The following is a 21,572-nucleotide window of genomic DNA, read 5'->3' as shown; positions in this document are numbered from 1 at the left end:
TCAATCTCAGACCCCTCCCCCATCGGTTAGAAGCCCCAGAGTCGTGCCTTAAAGTGCCCCAGGCCCTCCCGGGCGGCCGGGCTAGCGGCTGGGAGCCCCGGGGCGCTGCGCTCTTGGTTCTCCCCGACCTCCCCGCCCCCCCCAGCGAGCTCACGCAACAGGCAATCTGGGTCGCTCAGATATTTACAGAGTAAAAATGACAATAACTCCACGTCCCGGGACTGCCATGCAATCTGTTAGTAATTTAGCGGGATGGGAATTTCCTTTCTCGGGCCTGCCAGTGGAAGCGCTTTTCCAAATTTCCACAGCGGGGGAAGCCTGCGATTTTACATAATGACTTCAGCATGCAGGGCTCTCTAGGCCCCCCTCGTCTCCTGCTCCTTCCGCCCCCTCATTAAAGCAGAGTGTGACTCCCTTAGGACACGGGCCGGACCCCGGTGTCCGGGCCGGTTCGTTCTCCGGGTGCGCCCAATTCGCACCCCGTGCGCCCCTGCCCTCCGCGTGCGCCCCCGCCGACCCCCGTGCGCCCCCGCCCTCCGAGTGCGCCCCTGGTCGCCCCCGGTGCACCCCAGCCGCCTCCGGCGCACCCTCGTCGGCATCGTGAGACGCGGCCCGCCCCCCGTGCGCCCAGCGGGCCGGGCGAGCAGCGGCCCGGCGCGGGGAGGGCAGGCGCTCGGCGACTTGTCCTCCGGGCCCTGCGCCGGCTCGGGCGGGGGCGTGATGTCACGGCAGGGAGGGGGCGCGGGAGCGGCCGGGCCGGCGGGGAGGCGGGGGAGGTGTTTTCCAGCTTTAAAAAGGCAGGAGGCAGAGCGCGGCCCTGCGTCAGAGCGAGACTTAGAGGACTCCGAACTCGCCGGCACAGTCACCGCGCCGGATCCGGCGGCCGGGCGCGGGCACCGGGGCGCGGGAGCACACCTCCAAGCCCCCGCCACCCCGCCACTCCGCCACCAAGCTCGGGTCCCAGGGCCGCAGCTGGGCCCGCCACGCACGCACACGCCCCTCAGTGACAGTTCTCCCGGGCGGGCGGCGCTGAGCCGGGCCCGCGCGCGTCCGCTGGGGAAGAGGTCTGCCTTCCCGGGAGACCTGGCCGGGGCGGCGGCGCCGAGCGCCCGCTCCTCCCGCTCCCCCTCTCGCTCTTCCTGCTCCTCCTGCTCGCCGCCGCCGCCGCCGCGTGGATGCCAAGTACCAGTTTTCCAGTCCCTTCCAAGTTTCCACTCGGCCCTTCGGCTGCAGTCTGCGGGAGCGGAGAAACTTTGGGGCCCGCGCCGCCCTCCGGCGGCACCATGAAGTCGGCGGAGGAAGGTAAGCCGGAGAGGCCGACCCCGCCGCGGGCCCCCGCGCCCCCAGCCCCGAGCCCGCCGCCCGCGCCCCGCGGGGTCCCGGCCCGGGCGGGGCGAGCAGGCGCGGCCAGGGTCTGCCGCCGGGAGGGGCGCGGGCGGCGGGCGCGCGGCACAGATTGGGAAGCGGTGTCCCCCTGGTGTTTCCCCAGAGCAGCCCTGATTTCGAGCGCGCCTTCTTGCCAATAGGTGTCTCCTCTTCTCCAGCGCTGAGCGTAGCCTTGCGGCGGATCCGCGGCCGAAACTCAGTTCAAACGCAGGCGGTCTGGGGACCGGGCGAGGTTAGGGCCGTCACAACCACAAGAAACGCTTTGCGATGAAGGAGGTTTCTTTGGGAATGAAGCCGGGCCGGTTTCTTCCCCAGTGGGGAAAGGCCACCCTGTGGTTTCAGAGACCAGCCACACGACGTGAGGTGGGGGGTCTGCGCCTCCCCCGAGCCCTGCTGGTGGCAGAGTCTCTCCCCGTCCCGGGCGCTGTCAGGCTGGTGGCTCGACCCGCAGGACTAAAGGGCATCAGATGTGCTGTCTGGACACAGCCCCTAATTCAAGCCATTTTGCAACCTCATAGACGTGAGTTCCAGCCGTAGTAAGTGAGTCAGGATAGTGTGAAAAGGGACCGCCAAGTTTTACGCCGCTTGTTTGTAGTCACGAAGGTGCGTAAGTGTCTGTCCTGAAGCCACTCCTGACAGTGAGTCTTGCAGAGTCCCCTCACCCCACCCACCTGGCCGAGCAGCCTGGAGCACCTCCTGGGTATGCTCCTGCAGGCGTCTGAAAACAAACAGCCTCTGGAAGGGGCAACCGACATCCCGTTTAGGGATCGGGATAGCAAATGTGCCCCGGAAACTGGGAGACACCTTTCCAAATGCCTCATCAGTGCGGGAGGATTTTATTTAAATTATTTTAGGAAACCCGGCAAACTTGCCAGTGTGTAGCGAAGACTATTTTCTGAGGGCAGACAGGCTTCTGGGGAGCAGCCGCTTCTGGCACCTTCCTGCTAAGGACCCCCAGTGGCCCTAGAACTACTCTCCTCCGAGACCCACAGCTTGGAGAAAGTCCCTGTCCCTAACCAGGATGAGCCCCAGGTGTGCCCTCAATAAAAGGAGATCAGTTATTTTCTCCGTGTTTTGTATCAGTGAAAGAAGAGGTATGTTTCTTACCATTTCATCCCAGTTTAGGAAATACTTAACTGTAAGCATCAGGTAATATTTATGGGACAAGCTCTTGCTATCAGAACAATTTCTAAAAAGTGTGCTGAGGTTTTGGTCTTAACTTCTTGGACACCTTTTTCAAAGTCGGCCCACATATTTTTTAATACTGCTTTAAAAAAATGCACGTCTTTCAAAGTTTAGATTTCTTGATTTGAACAGTTGGTGGTCCATCCCGCAATAATCTCTTCTCTTTTACAAGAAAAAAACCATCTATGGGGTGCTGGTGATTCTTCCTGTTTCCTACTTAAGAAAGTGCATTTGAAAGGGCCTCTGCGGAGGTAGCGCCCAGGTGCAATGAGTAAACTCGGTGAATGTGGGTATGTTTTCTAAGAGCTGCAGCATTAGGCAACAGAAAGTGTGATGGAGTCCTTCCCGGACCCAGGCCGAGGGGATGAGAGGCATGCGGCTCCTGCAGGTCAGCGCCTGCCTGGCCGGGCGCTGGGGGACATGATCTGTCCTCTCCCCAAGGCCTGACTAAGGCATCAGCTGCCCATGTGAGAATGTGCTCGATGCCCCAGCACTTCCCTCTAGTCTAATGAGCATCTGGGTTGAAGCTCATTAAGCACTGTTGTTTCTGAAGGCCCTGTGCTTGTTTTTCCGCGTGGAGAATGCAGAGAAATGCAAGGCCTTGTAGGTAGCCACCCACCCACCCATTCCGAGGTTGCTCCACACAGAATGCCCTGGGGCTCTCCAGAGCAGAACAAAGCGCGCTCTGTTCTCCGGACACTTAACTTCGTGGCCTTGTTTCCTAATCCAGATTAGAAAAGGCCGTGGTGCTAGCGCCTTGCTCTATCACACCCAGTGCTGGAGCTCTGAGCGCCGTGAACACCCGCAGCCGCCGAGAGGAAGCGCCAAGCTAAACATTTTCATCGGGACAGGAGTGTCTGCTGAATTGGCAGTAGCTCCAAACCTTGTACCAGTTGAAAGGCTCAGCAGTGCTGGCGGTGGGGTGGGGGGCGCGGTTTGCTGGTAAGAGGAGCATTTAGAAAACTGGCCTGTGCATCTGGCTACTTTGGTTGGGGATCCGAAACCAGGTGGGGGGCAGCTCAGCCTCAGGCAGAGCGGGGGCTGAGCCTCCATCCCCGTGGCCAGGTGGGAACTGGGTGGGCACCTGTGCATGCGGAAGTGTGAACCCACTTTCTCTTGAACCTTGAACAAAAAGCTGTAGTCTACACTGACGGTAAGGGCTGTTACTTCCATGTAAATTTTTGGTGGGGATTAGAGGCGGCTTCGGGGAAAACAACTGGAAAGAGAAAATGAAGTGCTGCTTTTCAACAGAAACACTCTATTTGCCCGAAGGTCAGCAAAAAAGCTAACTAAAACACAACCCTCCAACATACATCTCAAAGTGAGGACTATTATTAGAAACTAAATCAGGCCAAAGTGAACCATAGTTTATCACTGGAGAAAACCAGCCATTTGAAAAGGGTCCTGGGAGAGAAGCATGGCGTGGGGCGGGGGTGCCGCAAGTGATTTGCCGGTTATTTACTTCCGGAAGGAGCAATACCCGCAGGGCCAAAGGGCCAAAGGGCAGAAGGGAGGGCACGTGCTCATTGGCAGCAGAGTTGTAGAAATGGACGTCTGTACCACCCTACCCTGCTTTTTCTCGAGTCCTGTGAAGTCCCCCCTGCTATTCCAGATGTTGGTTGCACATGGTGCCAAGGCACTGGGGACAGTCAGAACAAACAGCTGGGAGAAAGAACATAAGGCAAGAATTGTGCGGGGATGGGCCTTTACCCTCCGTTTGCTGTGGCCAGGCTGCTCCGTGTTCTAGCCTTGGGTTTGGATGCCCGCGCACTCAACCTTTGAAAGCTCTGCAGTTACCTGTGGACATGTAGGAGAGTGAACATGTATTTTAAGAAGTTGCGGGGCCAAAGTGAACGGTGTTACAAGGAAGCCCCGGTGGCAGTGGGCGCTGGCCTGGAAGGAAGACGCCAGAACTCAAAGCGCACAGCTCCACAATGCAAAGTCTCCTTTCCCATCCGTATGGGGGACTCCCATTTTCTTGGCACTTTCGGGTGATATGTTTAGCTTGTTCCAAGTGGGAGGGAGAGCAGCTTATAAAGCCAGCCGGGCTGCCACTGGACTGCGTGTCCGCGCTCGGGCGGACGTGCATGTTGTAGACTCAGGCACCAACCAAGACGCGCTAACTCCTCACTCCACAAGAGGCCCAGCAGTTTGAAAGCCGTTTTTTTGTTTTGTTCTGTTTTGTTTTTTAACTTTTACACAAATTCAGTAGGCTCGGGTGCAGTCGGCCCTTTCTTTGGGAATCAGTCTTGATCTTTGCGCCACTTGGGGCCGCGCGGGTGTGCGGGGCGCGAGCGGGGGTCCCACCCACAGGCTCTCGGCCCGCCCCCCGCCCCCGGGCCGCCTGGGCGCGGGCCGGGGTGCACGTGGACCCCCGGGCGCGGGCGGGGGGCGGGGGACACGAGCGAGCCGCGTGCGCCCCGGCTGCCCGGAGAGTTTATTTAAAACTCGGAAGCCGGCGGCCGGCGAGCGGCTTGTTTATGTCAACCCGGAAACAGCAGGGGGGCGGGGGAGGGGCGCGGGGGCGGGGGAGGGGCGCGGGCCGGAGTCACGTTACCCGGGGACGCGCGGCCCGGCGCCCGGCGTAGCCGAGCCCGGGGCGGCGCGACCACAGGTGCCGGCGGCCGGGGCCGCGACCCGGGCCCCGACCCCGACCGACCCCGACCCGGGGTCCCGGCCCCCGAAACCCCAGACCCCGACCTGACCCGGCCCGGACCCTGACCCCAGACCCTGGACCCCGAGCCCCTCCGCGGACCCCAACCCCGACCTGCCCCGTACCAACATGACAGGGCTGGAGGAGGACCAGGAGTTCGACTTCGATTTCCTTTTCGAGTTTAACCAGAGCGACGAAGGCACCGCCGCTGCCCCAGGTGGGTCCGCGCGGGGCCTGGGAAAAGGGGGGGGCGCGGGCGAGGGGTGCAGGGCCGTTGGAGTGCTGTGTTCGAGCCTGCAGGGCCGGAGGTGCAGGACCCCGGGGGTGCAGGGCTGGGGGTGGTGCGGGGTGCAGGGCCTGGGGGATGCAGGGGCGGGGGTGCGGTTCTGACGTGCAGGATCAGGGGGTGCAGGGACCTGGGGTGGTATTTGGGGTTGGGGTGCAGGGTCCCCCCGGTGTGCAGGGGTCTGGGCCGGGGGGTGCAGGAACCAGACGAAGTCGCGATGGGCTGGCCTGGGGGGTGCCCTGCCCCCACGACGCTGGGGAACCTACTAAAAGGGATCCAGTGTAATGGGGAGTTGTGGGTGGCTGGGAGAGGCCAGCACTCTCGTGTGTTGCTCAGTGTGGACTTCGGGGTCAGGAGGTGAGGTCTCCTGCCTGTGGGTCACACGTGTGTGGGGTCTGCCGAGCAGTCCTGCTGGAGGAGTGTCTCCTCCAGGCTGCTGACACCAGGGGACACAAGTGTCCAAGGCCCTGGACTTGGACACTGTCGAGGGACAGGTGGTGAGCAGCCATTGCCAGAGGGCAGGAGGCCATGGAGCCCCTCCAGACCTGTCCCTGAGCACCCTCGGGCCCCTGGCCCCTCCCAGAAGCAGCGTTAAGTGGAACCAGCCCTCAGGGGCTCGGAGCCCTTTTCTCTTTCATTTTCTCTTCTCTGCAAAAATAAAGGTTTCAGTTAAACAACAAATAAAGGAAACCTCCAGGTTTCTGGAGTGGATGCTCTTGAGTAAGGGTGTGAGCTACCGAATAATCCCAGCCAGCTCAGGCTGCCGGCAGTGTCTGGGGGGTTGGGTCCGGGGGGGGAGACCCCAGCACTGGCCCCCACCTCTCCTTTCTGTCCTGCCCACGTGGCGGAGAGTGAGGAAGCTGCCCGCGGCACACTTGGCTCGCACACGACGGCGTCTCTGTGGTGATTGTATAATATTTTCCATGTCGTTCACCACCCCTCTTTTAAAAAACTGTAACGTCCTGCTCATTTTTAAAAAATAAACGTTCCAACCAGGCAGAGGCTGCCTGAACTTTGTTATCCGCGCCCCGGCTTCATCTTCGGCGGCGGTGGGTCTCCAGGCCTCCGGGGTCGGCAGGAGCCAAGGCAGTCGTCTGGCCCGGGATGGAAGTGGAGAAATGGTCTCCGAGGCCTCCTTGCTTTGCTGCCCGGGTCTGGCAGGCCGTGCTGCTCTCCCGGAGCGCCCCGTCCCAGGATCTGCATCGCCCAGGCTCAGTCCTCTTAGCAGGTGTCTGGTGAGAGGCGCGGGGTGAAGACCACTGTATGGCGTGACAGCCTGTCTGGACAGGCCTCCCTCTGCGGTCCTGGGCCCTGTGGCTCTCGGGGACCGTCCCTGCGCCCTCAGGGCTGCTGCCGTGCTGGAAGGCTGGTGTGCACAGGGCACAGGCTCTGTGCCTTCCGTGACTGGGGGCTCCGAGAGCCAGGGAGGGCCTCACCGCCTCCTTGTGCCTCCCAGAATGTCTGCTCCAAACTCCTGACTGATCCGTGAGCCAGTAACGTTCTTAAGGCTGCCTTTAATCATCTTGGCTAAGTCAATGCCCTAGCCCCAGGCTCCCAGGGGGGCACAGTCCGGTGAAAGCCTCCTTCAGGAAGGCCTCCAGGATCCGGGTGCCTGGGGCCCAGCATTCACCAGGCTCTGGGAGAAGGGAGGCCTCAGGCAGCTTGGAGACAGCTCTGGGCAGAGGAGGCCAGGCGGAGAAAAGAAAGGCTTCTTCCCCTCGTCATGTGTTAGAAATTGCTAGAAAACATTCATTTTTTTAACATATTTTTCTGACAGATATTCATGTTTTCTTCCTTCATTTTGTTAAGATTATTTTTTAAGAGCAGTTTTAGGTTCACAGCAGAATCGAGAGGAAGGTAGAGAGCTCTCCCCTAGACCCCCTGCCCTGACATACCTCAGCTGCCCCATCATTTAACACCTGCCCAGAGTGCAGCACCTGTTAACTGCGTGGGACGTCCGTGGACGCGCCATTCTCGCCCACAGCCCACAGTGGACATTAGGGCTCACTCTCGGCGGTGCGAGTGTGTTCGGGCTTTCCCAAACGCACGATGTCACGTATCCGGCATAACACTACCTACGGAGGAGACTCACCGCCCTGGAAATCCCCCGTGCTCGGCCTGCACATCCCTCCATCCATCCCCAGCTCCTGGCCACCACGGGTCTGTACTGTCTCCATGGTTCTGCCTTTTCCAGAACGTCTTAAGTTGGAGTCCTACAGGACGTAGCCTTTTCAGACTGGCTTCTTGCACTTAGTGAATCGCACTCAAGTTTTCTCTGTGTCTTTTCCGTGGCTTGTAGCTCATTTCTGTTTAGGGCTGAGCAATATCCCATTGTCTGGATGCAGCACAGTGTATGAATCCATCACCTTCCGAAGGACGTCTGTGGTTGCTTCCGGGTTTTGGCGATTATTAGTGAAGTCTTTTGTTTTTGTTTTTATTAATTATATTGTAATTATTAAATATTAAGTTAATTATCACATTGTTGTATTAAATTGTTACGTTGAATTCTCCAGCCCTTAATGGATGATAGAAACGGCTTCACATTATTTCTGGAATGAGCCTGGATATAAATACGTGAACGGGTGACTCACACTGAGTTGGGCCGTGAGGCGAGGTAACACAGCCCTTACAGATCATACCGCACACGGGGCTGGGCCCTCTGTCCAAGGGCACGGGAGCCCTGGCCACGGTGGCTGTGCTCCCTGGCGTCTGTCACGGTCCCCCGCGCTGTGAGCAGCGTCCTCCGCTTCGAGGAGTCAGTGCGGGGGGGGGGGGGGAGCCTCTGCGCGCGTGGTCACTCCCGTCACTGCGTGCCCCCCTCAGGCCTGTGGCAGCCCCAGGGCTCGTGTCTTCCCCAGGGCTTCAGGGCTGGAGTCCTTTTCCACAGTGCTCGGTAGGAGCAAATAGAAACCGTTAGTTGAGAGAAAGAAAAGCGAATTTTTAATAATTTGCCCCAGGGCTGGGCAAGAGTGTTGTTTGCTCTCCCAGGGCCTCCGTGTGTCCCTGAGGCCACGGGCCCTGAACCCCGTGGGCAGAAGGCTGGCTGGGCGGAGGCTGTCCCTCTCCGGAGAGGAGGGGGCAAGGAGGCCCGTCCCTTCGGTCTCAGGAAATAGCTGCTCACTGTGGGCTGGGAGGCGGGCGTGGTCCTGCTTCCCACCGCGCTCCTGTGTTCTAAGCGATTTTGGCCCCAAAGCTGCCAGGGCTGTTGCCCTGGCAACTCTGGAGGAAGTTGGCCAGGCCTCTGGGTCGGAGCTGGACTGTCCCCAGCAGACAGGCCGCCTCACGCCCCAAGAAGGCAGGTCTGCAGCTGGGCGCCGCGGGCGGCCCGTCCAGTTCACGCAGAGAGGGGAGTCTTTGGAGGGACCTTTATTCCTGACTCCGTGCCCAGCAGTGTGTCGGTGATGGGAGGAGGCCAGGGTCTCTGGTGCCGGGGACTCGGGGCGGGTGGGCCCTGCACCCAAGCAGGGATCTCAGGGGGCACCCTCCACTTGTGGGACAGGCATCCACACGCGTCCTCTGGGCAGCGCACCCTCTACAGTTTGTTCCAAAGTTCCAGAGATGTTCTCTCCAGGATGGTTCTTTGTAGGACTTTTTAATTTTGTATCTTTATCAAGGAGCACTGAAGCTGATAACAAACAACTTGGATGTTTCTTGGTTCTTCAAAAACAGGGAATGAGAAGGTGGAAGCCTGAGGTGACAAGATGTGTGTAGGGGATGCCATCAGGGCCCCCCCGTGAGCTGTGCTGTGCAGGGGGGTGCAGGGGGCACCGTCAGGGCACCCCATGAGCTGTGCTGTGCAGGGGGGCATTGTCAGGGCACCCCCGCAAGGTGTGGTGCGCAGGGGCACTGGGCTGGACCGAGGACCCGATGAAAGGCGAGGTGTGCTTGTTTCTGGAACTCACAGCAGTGTGTGCTGGTGTGACGAGGCCGTTCTCCTGGCCTGAGTGATCTTTCTTCTGGCAGGTTGTTGAGCCCCCGATGGCTCCATGCACTTCTGTGTGTCCCCCACGGCCGCCCTGGCCCTGGCCGCCGACGCAGTGCCTCCCAGGTGCTCAGTGTAAACAGCGCCCTGCAGCAAGCTCCGGGCAGGAGTGTGTTTTGGTTTTGTGTTGTGTTGTTTTGTTTCCATTACCTGGGAAATTCTCATCCCGCTGCCTGGTAGCTTCGCAGTGCCCCCGGTGGGGATGTCTGCTCAGGCCTCTTGGAGGGCAGGACCCTGCGTCCCAGCCGCTCGGCTTCTCCATCCAGCTTCGTGTCCTGGGGTTCGACGCCAGCAGATGCCAGAGGGGAGAAGCCAGGCTGGGCGTCTCAGTTTGTGGGAGACCAGGGGAGCCCGGGCTGCTGCATCTGCCTAGCGCGCTGGGCCCACGGAGGGCAGGTGCTGGGCGCAGATGCTGTTGGCTTCGGTAGAAAGGACATGGATATACCTTTTTGGTGGTTGATCAGAAATGACAAAATTGCCTGGTTCTGAAATAAATTCTTTCTCAGAATGAGAGGAAATCCTTTTGACAACTCCAGCGTGAATTTGCCGAGTGCTGGACCAGCCTGGGTGCCGCACGCATCCTCCGCCCACCCTGGTGTCCATCCTCGGGTCCCCAGAGCACCTTGCCCGGGGCTTTGCGACTCCAGGGTGGACATGTGAGAACCAGGAGGCAGGGGGCAGGTCATGTCTTCAGAGGATGAGCCACGCTTTTATTACTGGTTAGTGCAGTGAACCGTTTTGAATATGCTCTCCATGATACTTGCTTTAACTGGGGCAGTTTTTTTGTATTCACCTGCGCTGTAATTTAATGAACGATCCTTGGCAAACAGCCAGGCGGCAGAAAGTGACCCTAACGGGTGCTGAGCACTTTAAGTGGCTCCTGATGTGACGGGAATCAGCCTGAACATCTCGGGATTGTTAAGAAGGTGACTGGAAATATCTTCATTCCATGTAAATGTAATCCTTTGAATAGTGAAATAATTCAGATTTGAATACGTTTTAGGTGGGTAATGAAAGCAAACCGGGTGGGAGGGAGGGCAGGGCGAGGTGCCTCCCGCGGCGGGAGACAGCACCCGGGGCCCAGGGGGCGAGCTGGGACCTCCCCCTTGCATGTGTGTTTGTTCTAGAAGAGAGACCTTTATTATCCAGCAGCCCCCAACTCTTTGGTTGAGTGTTCGTAATGAAGTTCAGGCATTTAAGGCTTTCATTTTGTAATTTGTTTAATTAAGGAAAAGTCACGCTTTAAGTGAGTCTTTTTTTTTTAATAAAACTTTATGTTTTTTTCTTTTCTCATCGAATTCTGATTATTGACAGACTGGTTTACATAAAGGCCCCTCTTAGGAAGTTCTGGGAGTCGGGGGGTGCTTTCTGTCCTACACCCTGTGTCGTCCAGACCCTTGAGAAGATTGTGCTCATGCGCACACTGGTCAGACCCGCCTCACTCTGCCATTTCACCCAGAACCCCCAGTGCCTGTACTGCCCTGTGCAGTTGGAGCCTCGGACTCCAGCCACCCAGGTACAGGGGCTGAGTCCCGGGGGCAGCTGGTGGGGAGGCCCCCAGACCTGCTCCACTGATTGCTAGGATTTGTTTTTTAAATCTTGGGATTACCTTCCTGCCAACAAATGTTAGTGCAACCGTGGGCTCAGCTCTCTCTTCTAAGTTGATTTTTAATTTTTTAACTAGTCTACTCCCAATGTGGGCTCAAACTCACAACCCCGAGATCAAGAGCTGCACGCTCTTCCAACTGAGCCAGCCACAGGCGCCCCATCTCTTAACATATATTGTAGACACACATAATACTCTTTTAACTGGGGCAGGAAACTCAGGGAACGGTCCATGAAACCTCCCTGGATGTCGGACAACCTGGGAGAGTCCTGGGAGCTGGGGAGGCCTGGGGGCCCTTCGCAGGGGCATCACGGACTCCTTGCGGGCGTGGCTTCATGACACATGTCTGTACTCCACACGGCATCTAATAGTTCCCACCAGCCTCACGCGTCCTGCTTTGTCCGCCATACTTGGTGGTTTCTCTTTAACATGGAAACACATTCTTCCCCGGATGCTAGGTCCTCGTGCCTCCCACAGGTACAGGGGCTCCAATGCAGGGCCCACAGTACAGGTGTTCACACCAGCGGGGGTGGGCCAGGGCCTGGGGCGCCTCGTCTGTCTGGGAAGGTCTGGCGAGGTTGTCCCTGTTGTTAGGACGTTGGCGCCTCAAGGTCAGAGATGCTCTGGGAGCAGGCAGGCCACACACCTCACGGCTGCTGTTTGGACACCCCCGCAGACAAGGCATAGCCCCTCGTGCCTGTGGGCTCTTTGGGGGCCCCCGGGGTGTGTCATCCACCCCAGAAGCCAAAGGGGAGCTGAGACCACAGCAGAGTGGCACCGTGGTTCTCTCTCTGTGGGCCCAGGAAGGTGTGTGCGGCCAGCACAGGGTGACGGCCACCTTGGCGGAGGTGGCCCCCCAGGGGTGTTGGGGGCAGACACGGAGCAGGAGGGGCTGGGCTGGGACATCGGCCAGAAAGGGGTGTGCAGCCTGGACCAGCCGCTGTTGGGAAAACATGGGTTCAAGATGCCTTAGCACACATGGTGGCCCAGAAGGCGGGAGTCGGTGGCCAATCGTGAACCAGATGCCAGGGATGGAGGGAAGCAAACATCTCTTTAACTCAGCTCTGATTATATGTCAGACATGATAGAGTTATCTGTGGAAGTCTACGTCCTAAAATTCCTGGCTTCTGAGTGTGTAAAGCAAACTCACGCTCACTTCGTTAATGTCCTCGGTATTGGTCCCGTGATGACAGGATGTGCCGCGCACACTCAGCTTGTCACTCCCTGTGCTGGTCAGATTGGTCGGCGTCTGTAGGTGTGCGTGAGCCATACCTGTATGCACGTGTGGAGCACACGCGTGGAGATGTGTGTATGAGTGGAAATACATGTACGTACAGTGCATGACAGTCGTGCACTAACGTGCTCAAGGCTGGAAATGAGTAATTTTGGGTGGAGGTGAATCTCTCAGATGCCTTTCAGTGAGGGAATGGTGATTAGTGTTCATGCCCCTGGAGCTCCTGACGGGTCCTGTGTGTGGGGCAGACCCTCCCGAGGATCAGCCTGCCTTCTGCGGGGCCTGCCGCCCCATGCCCCTGCTGCCCAGATCCCTCTGGACGACGCCCCATCAGGCACCTGTGCGGCCGTCTGTCAGGTGTGCGGGTGGGGAAGTGTTGAAGGCAGATGTGCACGGGTGGCCCCTGTGGCCCCTAGGCCACCTCTTCCTGAGGAACCTTGACCTCTGTGAAGTGCCTGGGTTTTTAACTCCTTGTTTGATTTTTACAAAGACTGTGATTCTAAACTTTTGACGGCGGTGTGTGTGTTCAGGCTGCCCGTAAGCATGTGAGGGTGTGACTGGGATGCCGGAAGCGCTGGTGAGCGTGGGACACGGTCCCAGGGCTGGCGGCACGGGGGCAGGTGGTGGGAAGCCCAGCGCCCCGCCTCCTGCCCTGGGGAAATGAGGGCCTGCTGCTTTTCTTGCGCCCCGTGTCGGGGTTCCTGCTTGCCCCGCGGTCCGTGGGAGCAGACTGGGGACCGCCACTGGAGACAGGCGGCTGGGTCGCTGGGTGCATGAGCTCGAGGGCTTATCCAGGCCCAGCCGTCCTGAGGGGACCACTTCCTGTCCCTCGAAGCTTCTGGTCGGCTCCCTCTTTGGCAGGGCTCTCTCCCCCAGGGCGTTTTGGCACAGACGCTGATGCCCTCTTGGAAAGGGGGCGGGCCTGTGTGCTCTCTCCAGGCCACCTGTGAGGGGTCTGGAGGAACACAGGCAAACAGGTTTTCCTGGGGGCTTTCCGAGCAGTAGAAGCAAGAGCTTCTTAATAGCGGAGACTGTGAGAACCTGATTGCCAGAAGGAGCGGCCGAATGGCTCCTTCCGGAAATAAGCAATAGCAGACGTAGACGCCCATCTGTTTGGGGTGCGAGGCCCGTTTCTGTCCATAAACACGGTGGGGTTTCAGCCAGTACTCCAAGACCCTTGATTTCCCGCGGTTGGTCTGTGTGGGTTTCTGGTCACGGCACCGCGGAAGGAAGCCCTGTCACGGAACCACGTACCTTCAGGGCAGTGAGCTGACCCAGGGCCGGTGTCCGGTTTCCATGTGCGCTTCCATTATTTAGAGACTTGGAACACTCTTCCCTAGGTGCACGGTAATGAGGTACCAAGATGTTGTAAAATGTCTTTTCAAATAGGAAATCCAGAAATGTGGTTTTTTGTTAAAAATTACTAATTATGCCAGTAATGATTTTTAAAATATAGCTTATTGAGGTTATAATTAACATAATGATTCGTAAATTTAGCTGTGCATCAATGTCCTCTTTTTTTTTTTTGAAACGGATTCCTAGGCCATGAACTACCATCAGAATTTACATGAGAGAGACCCCAGAATCTATGTTTCTATCTGATCCTTGAGGTGTTTTCTTTGTAGCTACTGGTTAGGGCACCTTGACAGTGATTAGCTTATTAAATCTCTTTAAATGTCCAGGTTCCTATAGGTAAAACCCACCCATCCCTCCACCCACCCGCCCATCCCTCCACCCAACCCCCTATCCACCACCCACCCCCCTATCCACCACCCACCCAACCATTCACCCACCCAGTCACCCACCCATCCACCATCCATCCACCCATCCCTCCATCCACCCACACATCCACCCCCTCACCCATCCATCCCTCCATCCACCTACCCATCCCCCCATCCATCCATCCATCTACCCACCCACCCATCCATCCATCCATCCATCATCCATCCATCCATCATCCACTCATCCATCCATCCATCCATCATCCATCCATCCATCCATCATCCATCCATCCAACCATCCATCATCCATCCATCCATCATCCATCCATCCATCATCCATCCATCCATCCATCCATCCATCCATCCATCATCCATCCATCCATCCATCCATCATCCATCCATCCATCCATCCATCATCCATCCATCCATCATCCATCCATCCATCCATCCACCCACCCACCCATCCATCCATCCATCATCCATCCATCCATCATCCATCCATCCATCATCCATCCATCCATCCATCCATCCATCCATCATCCATCCATCCATCATCCATCCATCCATCATCCATCCATCCATCATCCATCCATCCATCCATCTATCCATCCATCATCCATCCATCCATCATCCATCCATCCATCATCCATCCATCCATCATCCATCATCCATCCATCCATCATCCATCCATCCATCCATCCATCATCCATCCATCCATCATCCATCCATCCATCCATCTATCCATCCATCATCCATCCATCCATCATCCATCCATCCATCATCCATCCATCCATCATCCATCCATCCATCCATCATCCATCCATCATCCATCCATCCATCATCCATCCATCCATCCATCATCCATCCATCCATCCATCATCCATCCATCCATCATCCATCCATCCATCCATCCATCCATCCATCATCCACCCATCCATCCATCCATCCATCCATCATCCATCCATCCATCCATCATCCATCCATCCATCATCCACCCATCCATCCATCCATCCATCATCCATCCATCCAACCATCCATCCATCATCCATCCATCCATCATCCATCCATCCACCCACCCACCCACCCACCCACCCATCCATCCATCTGTTTAACAAATTGGGGACCTTTTATGTGCCAGGCACAGTCTTAGGCTCTGAAGACAGCCATGAAGCAAAGTCAACTAAGGCAGGCAAAGGTTCCTGCCCTCACAGAACTTACTTTCTCCTGGTGAAAGAGAAGATGGACAAGAGGATGCTAAGTGTTGAGGAAGAGATCAGCTGGGGAGGATGACACGGTGTTGGGTTGGGGACTGAAATCTGGGAAGGTGGCTGGGGAAGGCAGTCTTTGCATGAAGAGAAGAGGGAAGGAAGGAGGGGGGTGGCTCTCTAATGGCTGTACACTTGGGGCAGAGGGAAGCCAGTGGACGCCCGAGGGTGGTGGGAGGGGCAGTGAGTGCCCTTGTGCTGGAGAGCAGGGAGGGGAGGCTGGGTACGGGCCTTGTGGGCCAGGGGGGCCCTTGGGAGCAGTACGAGCTGAGTGGCGTTTCAGCGGCTGTGCCCTGGGGTCCAGGCCTGGGCGTGTGCGGCGCTGACGGGCTCACTAAGCTGTGGGTGTATTTCCTGCCGACTGGCCCCTCACGCCATCTTCTCTGTCCCCTTTCTAGAGCACTATAGTTACGCGTCCTCGAGCATCAGCTCTGCTCTGCCTCCTGGCTCGGCTCGCCCCTCGCTGCCAGCTCCATGCCACGACCTGCAGACCTCGGCCCCAGGCATGCCGGCCGCTGCGGCAAGTCAGCCCCCAGGCTATGGTGGGGCGGTGGACAGCAGGCCCTCGAGCTGCTTCCTCTCCTCTGGCCACGTCAGGCCCAACGGGGCCCCGGCCCTGGAGAGTCCTCGCATCGAGATCACCTCGTACCTGGGACTGCACCACGGCAGCAACCAGTTTTTCCATGATGCAGAGGTAGAAGACGTCCCTCCCGGCTCCCAGCGGCCCCCGTGCACGGCCACTCTGGGTCTGCCCAGCCTGGAGGCCTACCGTGACCCCTCCTGCCTGAGCCCGGCCAGCAGCCTGTCATCCCGTAGCTGCAACTCTGAGGCCTCGTCCTTCGAGTCTGGCTTCTCGTACCCCTATGCATCCCCACAGACGTCCCCATGGCAGTCACCCTGTGTGTCCCCCAAGACCACGGACCCTGAGGACGGTTTCCCCCGTGGCCTGGGGGCCTGCGGCCTGCTCAGCTCCCCCAGACACTCACCCTGCACCTCGCCTCGCGCAAGCGTCACGGAGGAGAGCTGGTTGGGGGCCCGCACGTCCCGGCCCCCGTCCCCCTGCAACAAGAGGAAATATGGCCTCAATGGCCGGCAGCTGTCTGGCTCCCCACACCACTCACCCACACCGTCCCCACGCAGCTCGCCGCGGGTCAGCGTCACCGACGACACCTGGCTGGGCAACAGCACGCAGTACACGAGCTCTGCTATCGTGGCCGCCATCAACGCCCTCAGCACCGACAGCAGCCTGGAGCTGGACGGCGTCCCGGTGAAAGCGCGCAAGACTGCCCTGGACCACTGTCCCTCTGTGGCGCTCAAGGTGGAGCCAGTGGGTGAGGACCTGGGGACCACGCCACCCACGTCCGAGTTCCTGCCCGAAGAGTTCCTGTCCTTCCAGCACATCCGGAAGGGTGCGTTCTGTGACCAGTACCTGTCGGTGCCGCAGCACCCATACCAGTGGGCCCGGCCCCGGTCCCCGGCGTCCTACACCAGGTGAGCGGGCGCGCGGCCAGCCGCAGAGCCGGGTTCTCATGGCCTGGGGGCGGTGGTCCGGATGCAGGTGCCCGCGGGGCTCCTTCCTCCTGAGGCCTCCCTGGCGTCGGGCGTGCCGCAGAGCGCTGGCCTCCTCTGGCTTGAGAAGCACCTTCCATCTCTGCCTAAACGCTGTGCGGCACTCTCCTCGCGTGTGTCTCTATTCAGACCCCCCTTTTTACGAGGACACTCTGAAGACCTCACCCTCATCGAATGACCTCCTTCAAGGTCCCGTGCCCTAACCTGGCCGTATTCTGAGGTGCGGGGGGTAGGACTCCAGCACGTGAATTCTGGTGGGGACAGGTCAGCCCCTTACAAGGGCTTGCACACACGTGCACTCAGTTTTTTGGGTTTTTTTTTTTTTTTTTTTTTTTAGTAAAACCAAACGGCCCCTCTCCTGTTTGTGTGTTTGCCTCTGCTGCTCCCCCATTTCCTTTCTCCCACCTAATTGCTGCCATTGCGCGGGTGCAGATGGGGCCTTGGCTCAGCGATTCCCCAGAGCGACAAACCCCGCTCCCCGCAGTTGCTCCCGCAGTCCGCCCTGCCCGCCTTTGGAGAACAACGTGGCGGCCTGGTCCCAGGAGATGGGCGCCCACCCCCCGGCAGTCTGGCGACGGAGAGCTCAAGCGTGCTCCCAGTGCCGCGGCTCGGGTTGTTGATTTTTCTTTCTAGCAGTGTGCAGGCTGGGGCCACTCCACTGGGTCCACTTACTCAGCCCTCTGTTTTTATTTTTAACTAAACAGCTTTCCCAACAGGTGGGCCACTAATGACCCCTGGCAGAATGCTTTCTGCTCCAGGATTTTTATCAGGCATGAAAACGTGCCTCCCCTCACAGGGCGCACCCCGCCCCCCGCCCGGGAAGCACACATGCTTCTGCGGGCGGTGCCGGGTACCCTGGGCTCAGCCATTTGTTTTTCCTGTGCCTTTGTCGTTGAAGGGCCTTCTGGAAGCAGCCCTGGGGAGAGGGACCCACGGTTCCAGCAGTGTGCGCCCTGTGGTGAGGGAAGCCAGTCGACAGGGTGACTCGACACAGAATTTGCTCGGCTCTGCTCAGAGCCTCCTTCCGCAGCGAGGGCCTGTGAGGCAGGCGCAGCTGCAAGGGGGGTCATTCAGTTGTAGGTTCCGGGCAAATGCAGCTAAACCTTCTGAAAGTCTGTGGCAGAAACCCAATGTGAGACTGACAGTTTCTAAAGCAATCAGACCACAGTCAAGGCCACCTTTGCCTGAGGTATAGACTAGGAGTCAGTGAAGAGAAAACATGAAAGCAAGGATTACCCCTGATTTCTCTTGACTTTTGTTAGGATGGGTCCACGTTTCTATCCCAACTTACGCTTTCATTCTCTAAAGCTCAAGAGCCTAGTATATTCATAGGTCTCATTAAAAAAAAAAAACCATATCTCAGCACCTGGCTTAAATTCATGAACATGGGAATTTAAACCTGTTTGGAGGCATTTAAAAAACTTTTAAAAGAACAGTTTATGCCCACTGCACTCTCCTTATAATTTTTAAGTAAAGATAAGACTATTTTGAAGCTAATTATCTCGACACACGGGTTCCCACGGGTTCCCACGGTACAGGTTACGACCACCTGCGTTTTCAGGGACCGTGAAGGCCACAGTCACTCAGAACGGGCCCTCACTGGACCCTTGAGGTCAGACCACATGTGGAAAGGTGGCATAGGGCTACGTGGCTTCGTTGGTCAGCCCTGTGTGTCGGTCTGTGCTCGGGCCGCGGTCATAGTGCCGCAGGCCGGCAGCTCACACAGCAGATACTTGTTTCCCATGGTCCGAGCTTTGGGCGCCAGGGGGTTGGCTCCTTCTGAGGCCCAGACGGCTGCGTTTCTTCTGTGCTTCTGTCTGTGTCCAGATGTCCCCTGTTTACAAGGGTGCCAGCTACTGGACCAGGGCCCACCCGGTGACCTTGCTGTAATGTGACCCTGTGTCCAAACTCGGTCACATTCTGAGGTCCTGGGGTGAGGACTCTAACCCCTGAATTTTGCGGGACCCGCAGTTCAGCCCAGAACACCCAGCTTCACTTCTGCATGAGGACGGCAGGCTGCCTTTAACAAGGGCCCATTGCCTCCTCTTTGGAGGCTCACTCGGCCGCGGGGCGTCTGCGGGGATTCGGGTGTTCCTGGCGGTCGCCGTGGGTGCAGACCAGATGAGTCTGACTGTGTAATCGGGACACACACCTCTGTCTTCGTCTGTGTTCAGAGTCTTAGCGGTCATCATGTGGTCCTGGGGACCCGTCCCCATCACAGAGCTCCCCGATGGGGGCGGGGTGGGGGCAGTGGGCGCCTAACATTCCTGTGAGCTCGGCGAGCAAACACAACCTGCAGAGGCTCCCAGCTTCCCTCAGGAGGTTGGAAGCTAACCTTTCCCCCTGTTTTGGTTCCACACTGAAATGTGTTTCCTGGTCCCTTGTTCTGTTCCGCAAGGTCCTGTCAGCTGGTGCCCCAGGTCAGCTGGGGCCAGGGTCAAATGAGAGGTCAGGGCGTTGTACCGGCAGGCGGGGGTGGCCCCACCAGACTTCCTGCCCCCCTCCTGCCCGCGCCGAGGACGTCAGCAGGGTCTCCGCTGTGTAACCCCAGGGCCACGTGTTGAACAATCTCCAGAATCTGGATGGAGGGTTTGTCACCCATCTGCCTTTCCTGTCACTGCGTGAGCTTTTAATTCCATCCTGCCAGGAAAAGGAGCTTTTTAATGAAAAGCATGCAACAGTAGCCTTTCCCAGGGACTTTGGATGCTCTGGGATCTTTTCCCTGTGGGGTCCTTTTTGTCCATACAGCATTTATGGTGGCCCCTCTGTGCAGAGCGTTCTGATAGGCCCACAGCAGTCAAAAATGATACCTAATTCTTACTGCAGTTGAAAAAATTATGTTGTTCCTGAAACTAACCATAGTATTTGATAAAACTTCATAGTTTTATAGTTTAAATTTCTTTTAGAGTTTAATAGAATGATACTTCTTAAAGCTTGGGAAATGCCCAGAAATCACAGTGACATGGTAGAGCACCCCCAAAACCCAGAATTGTAAGCTCTCTATTTTAAGTCCCTTCAGAAAGGAGAGAGTTTCTGTGCTGATGATGCCCGTGGTAACAGCCAGCTTCCAGGTCAGGCTTGACCCCACTGCTAGAGGCAGCTGGTGGCGGCGGCGGGGGGGGCGCATGTGCAGAGGCGGGGTGGGGGGTGGGGGCTGGGGAGGGCCGCGTGTGCAGAGGCGGGGTGGGGACTGGGGAGGGCCGTCTGTGTACTGCTTTGCCACACAAGGACGTGGTATGAGAGGTCTGAGCTTTGAGCAGCTTTTCAGAGACTTAGACATCTTTACCTCTTGTGCAGTTTCTTTCTGGTTTCACGGAGTTCACAGCTGACACTTAGAGAAGGTGCTTTGCAGTACGTCCTGACTTGTAGCTTGAAAGGTGAGCCTGACGACTGCAGCTCCGTCAGTCAATGCCAGCCGGCGGGTGGGTGGAGGCTGGGGAGGTTTCTGATCGACCTCTCCGGTGCTTTTCCCAGGATGTGTGTGCAGGATGTGGCCCTCATTTCTCCTTTTGATGTGATGTTGTGAGTGTCTATTATTAGCCATGAAAAGGAGAAAGGAACTCAAGTACTCGTGTGTTCCTGGAGAAGATAAATAATCTGAGTCTTTATGGCTCTACGCTCAGATTTTAAAGTCAAACCACTGAGATCTGAAACGTGGCTCATTTCATAGACCAATCTGAGTGCAGGAGTTACTGCCCCAAGTCTGACCCGTGCCTGGCCTCATCCCGCCTGCGTCCATCCCATGGGCCAGGGGCTGGGCTGCGCTCGGGCGTCACGTCCCCAGGGGCCTTTTGTGTCCCTAGTACTGAGATTTCCCAAACTGTGAGGAGCCCTGGCGGGGAGGAAGCATCTGGTGACACCAGGTGTCCGTGACCACAGACAAATCAGAAATGATTTCTGCTCAGACGTTTTCCTCTGAGGAAAGTGTGTGTTAGAGGGTCGTGCACCGCCCCCAGTGCCGAGTGTGCATAGCCAAGCGTCTGCCCCAGAGATTAACACCGAGTCCAGAGACTGGCTGTCCTCGTTCCAGACTAGACCTTCCCTGCAAAGCAGTGGCACTTACTTGCTCATGTTGCTTGGGCTCTTGCACCGAGTGTGTTTACAAATCATGATGGGGTTTGCTTTTTTATAAATTGTCTGGAACGGTCTTCTGGGAGCTGGGGTTTGACTCGCAGGATTAGGCTGGTTTTCAATAAAGGAAGCAACTTGCATCAGATCTGCCTTCTGATACGGATGGTCCATGCTTCCTGAGAGGCGGGCTGTAGGGCAGGTGCATTTCCGCACGAGGACAAAGCCCAGAGAGGGTGCATGCACCGAGCCCTACATGCCAGGATGTGTTTGGCTCAGCACTGCGAGGACCCGGGTATCAGGAAGTCTCTGGACCCCGCCAGCCCGGGGTGTGAGGAGCAGTTTCTCCTTTGGAACTCAGAACCACACACGGAGTAGAGAAGCAGGGAATTGTGCACAGTGTTTCCCACGTGCTTGATGTTGGTGGAGGTTTGGCGGCTGTGCATCTTTATCTGATGGTGGCTCAGTAGGCCTTTTGAGGGGACAGTCCAGCCCTTTCTCTGGTGCACAGGCTGCTTGTAGGTTGAAGTGATGACATGGGGTGTGGTCGTGCGCAGAGGGTCCTCATGCTGCAGGGAAATGACCGATTTTCTCCTGGCGTCACTGTCCACAGTGAC

The 21,572-nt window shown here is 57.6% G+C and overlaps 1 protein-coding gene across 2 annotated transcripts in view; it reads left to right on the top strand.

The window, feature by feature from the left end:
• Positions 1 to 1,160: 1,160 nt before the first annotated feature.
• NFATC1 (nuclear factor of activated T cells 1) overlaps positions 1,161 to 21,572 on the top strand; it is a 106,599-nt gene continuing 86,187 nt past the window's right edge. Inside the window, exons 1-2 of one of the 2 annotated variants that reach the window (XM_088019639.1) lie at positions 1,161 to 1,302; positions 15,717 to 16,809. In XM_088019639.1, the coding sequence (XP_087875765.1) occupies positions 1,176 to 1,302; positions 15,717 to 16,809 (1,220 nt within the window). In that variant the 5' untranslated portion in view covers positions 1,161 to 1,175. Of the gene's footprint in view, positions 1,303 to 5,165; positions 5,442 to 15,716; positions 16,810 to 21,572 lie in introns of those variants that run through there. The other variant, XM_028095633.2, reaches the window with a different exon arrangement.

The sequence above is a fragment of the Eumetopias jubatus genome, unplaced genomic scaffold (assembly GCF_037043125.1).
Source record: "Eumetopias jubatus isolate StellerSeaLion01/CBP00866 unplaced genomic scaffold, mEumJub1_p1.0 scaffold_16, whole genome shotgun sequence".
In the NCBI taxonomy this organism is placed as follows: Eukaryota; Metazoa; Chordata; class Mammalia; order Carnivora; family Otariidae; genus Eumetopias; species Eumetopias jubatus.
Note: the sequence above shows the minus strand (reverse complement) of the source record. Positions and strands in the feature narration are given on the sequence as shown.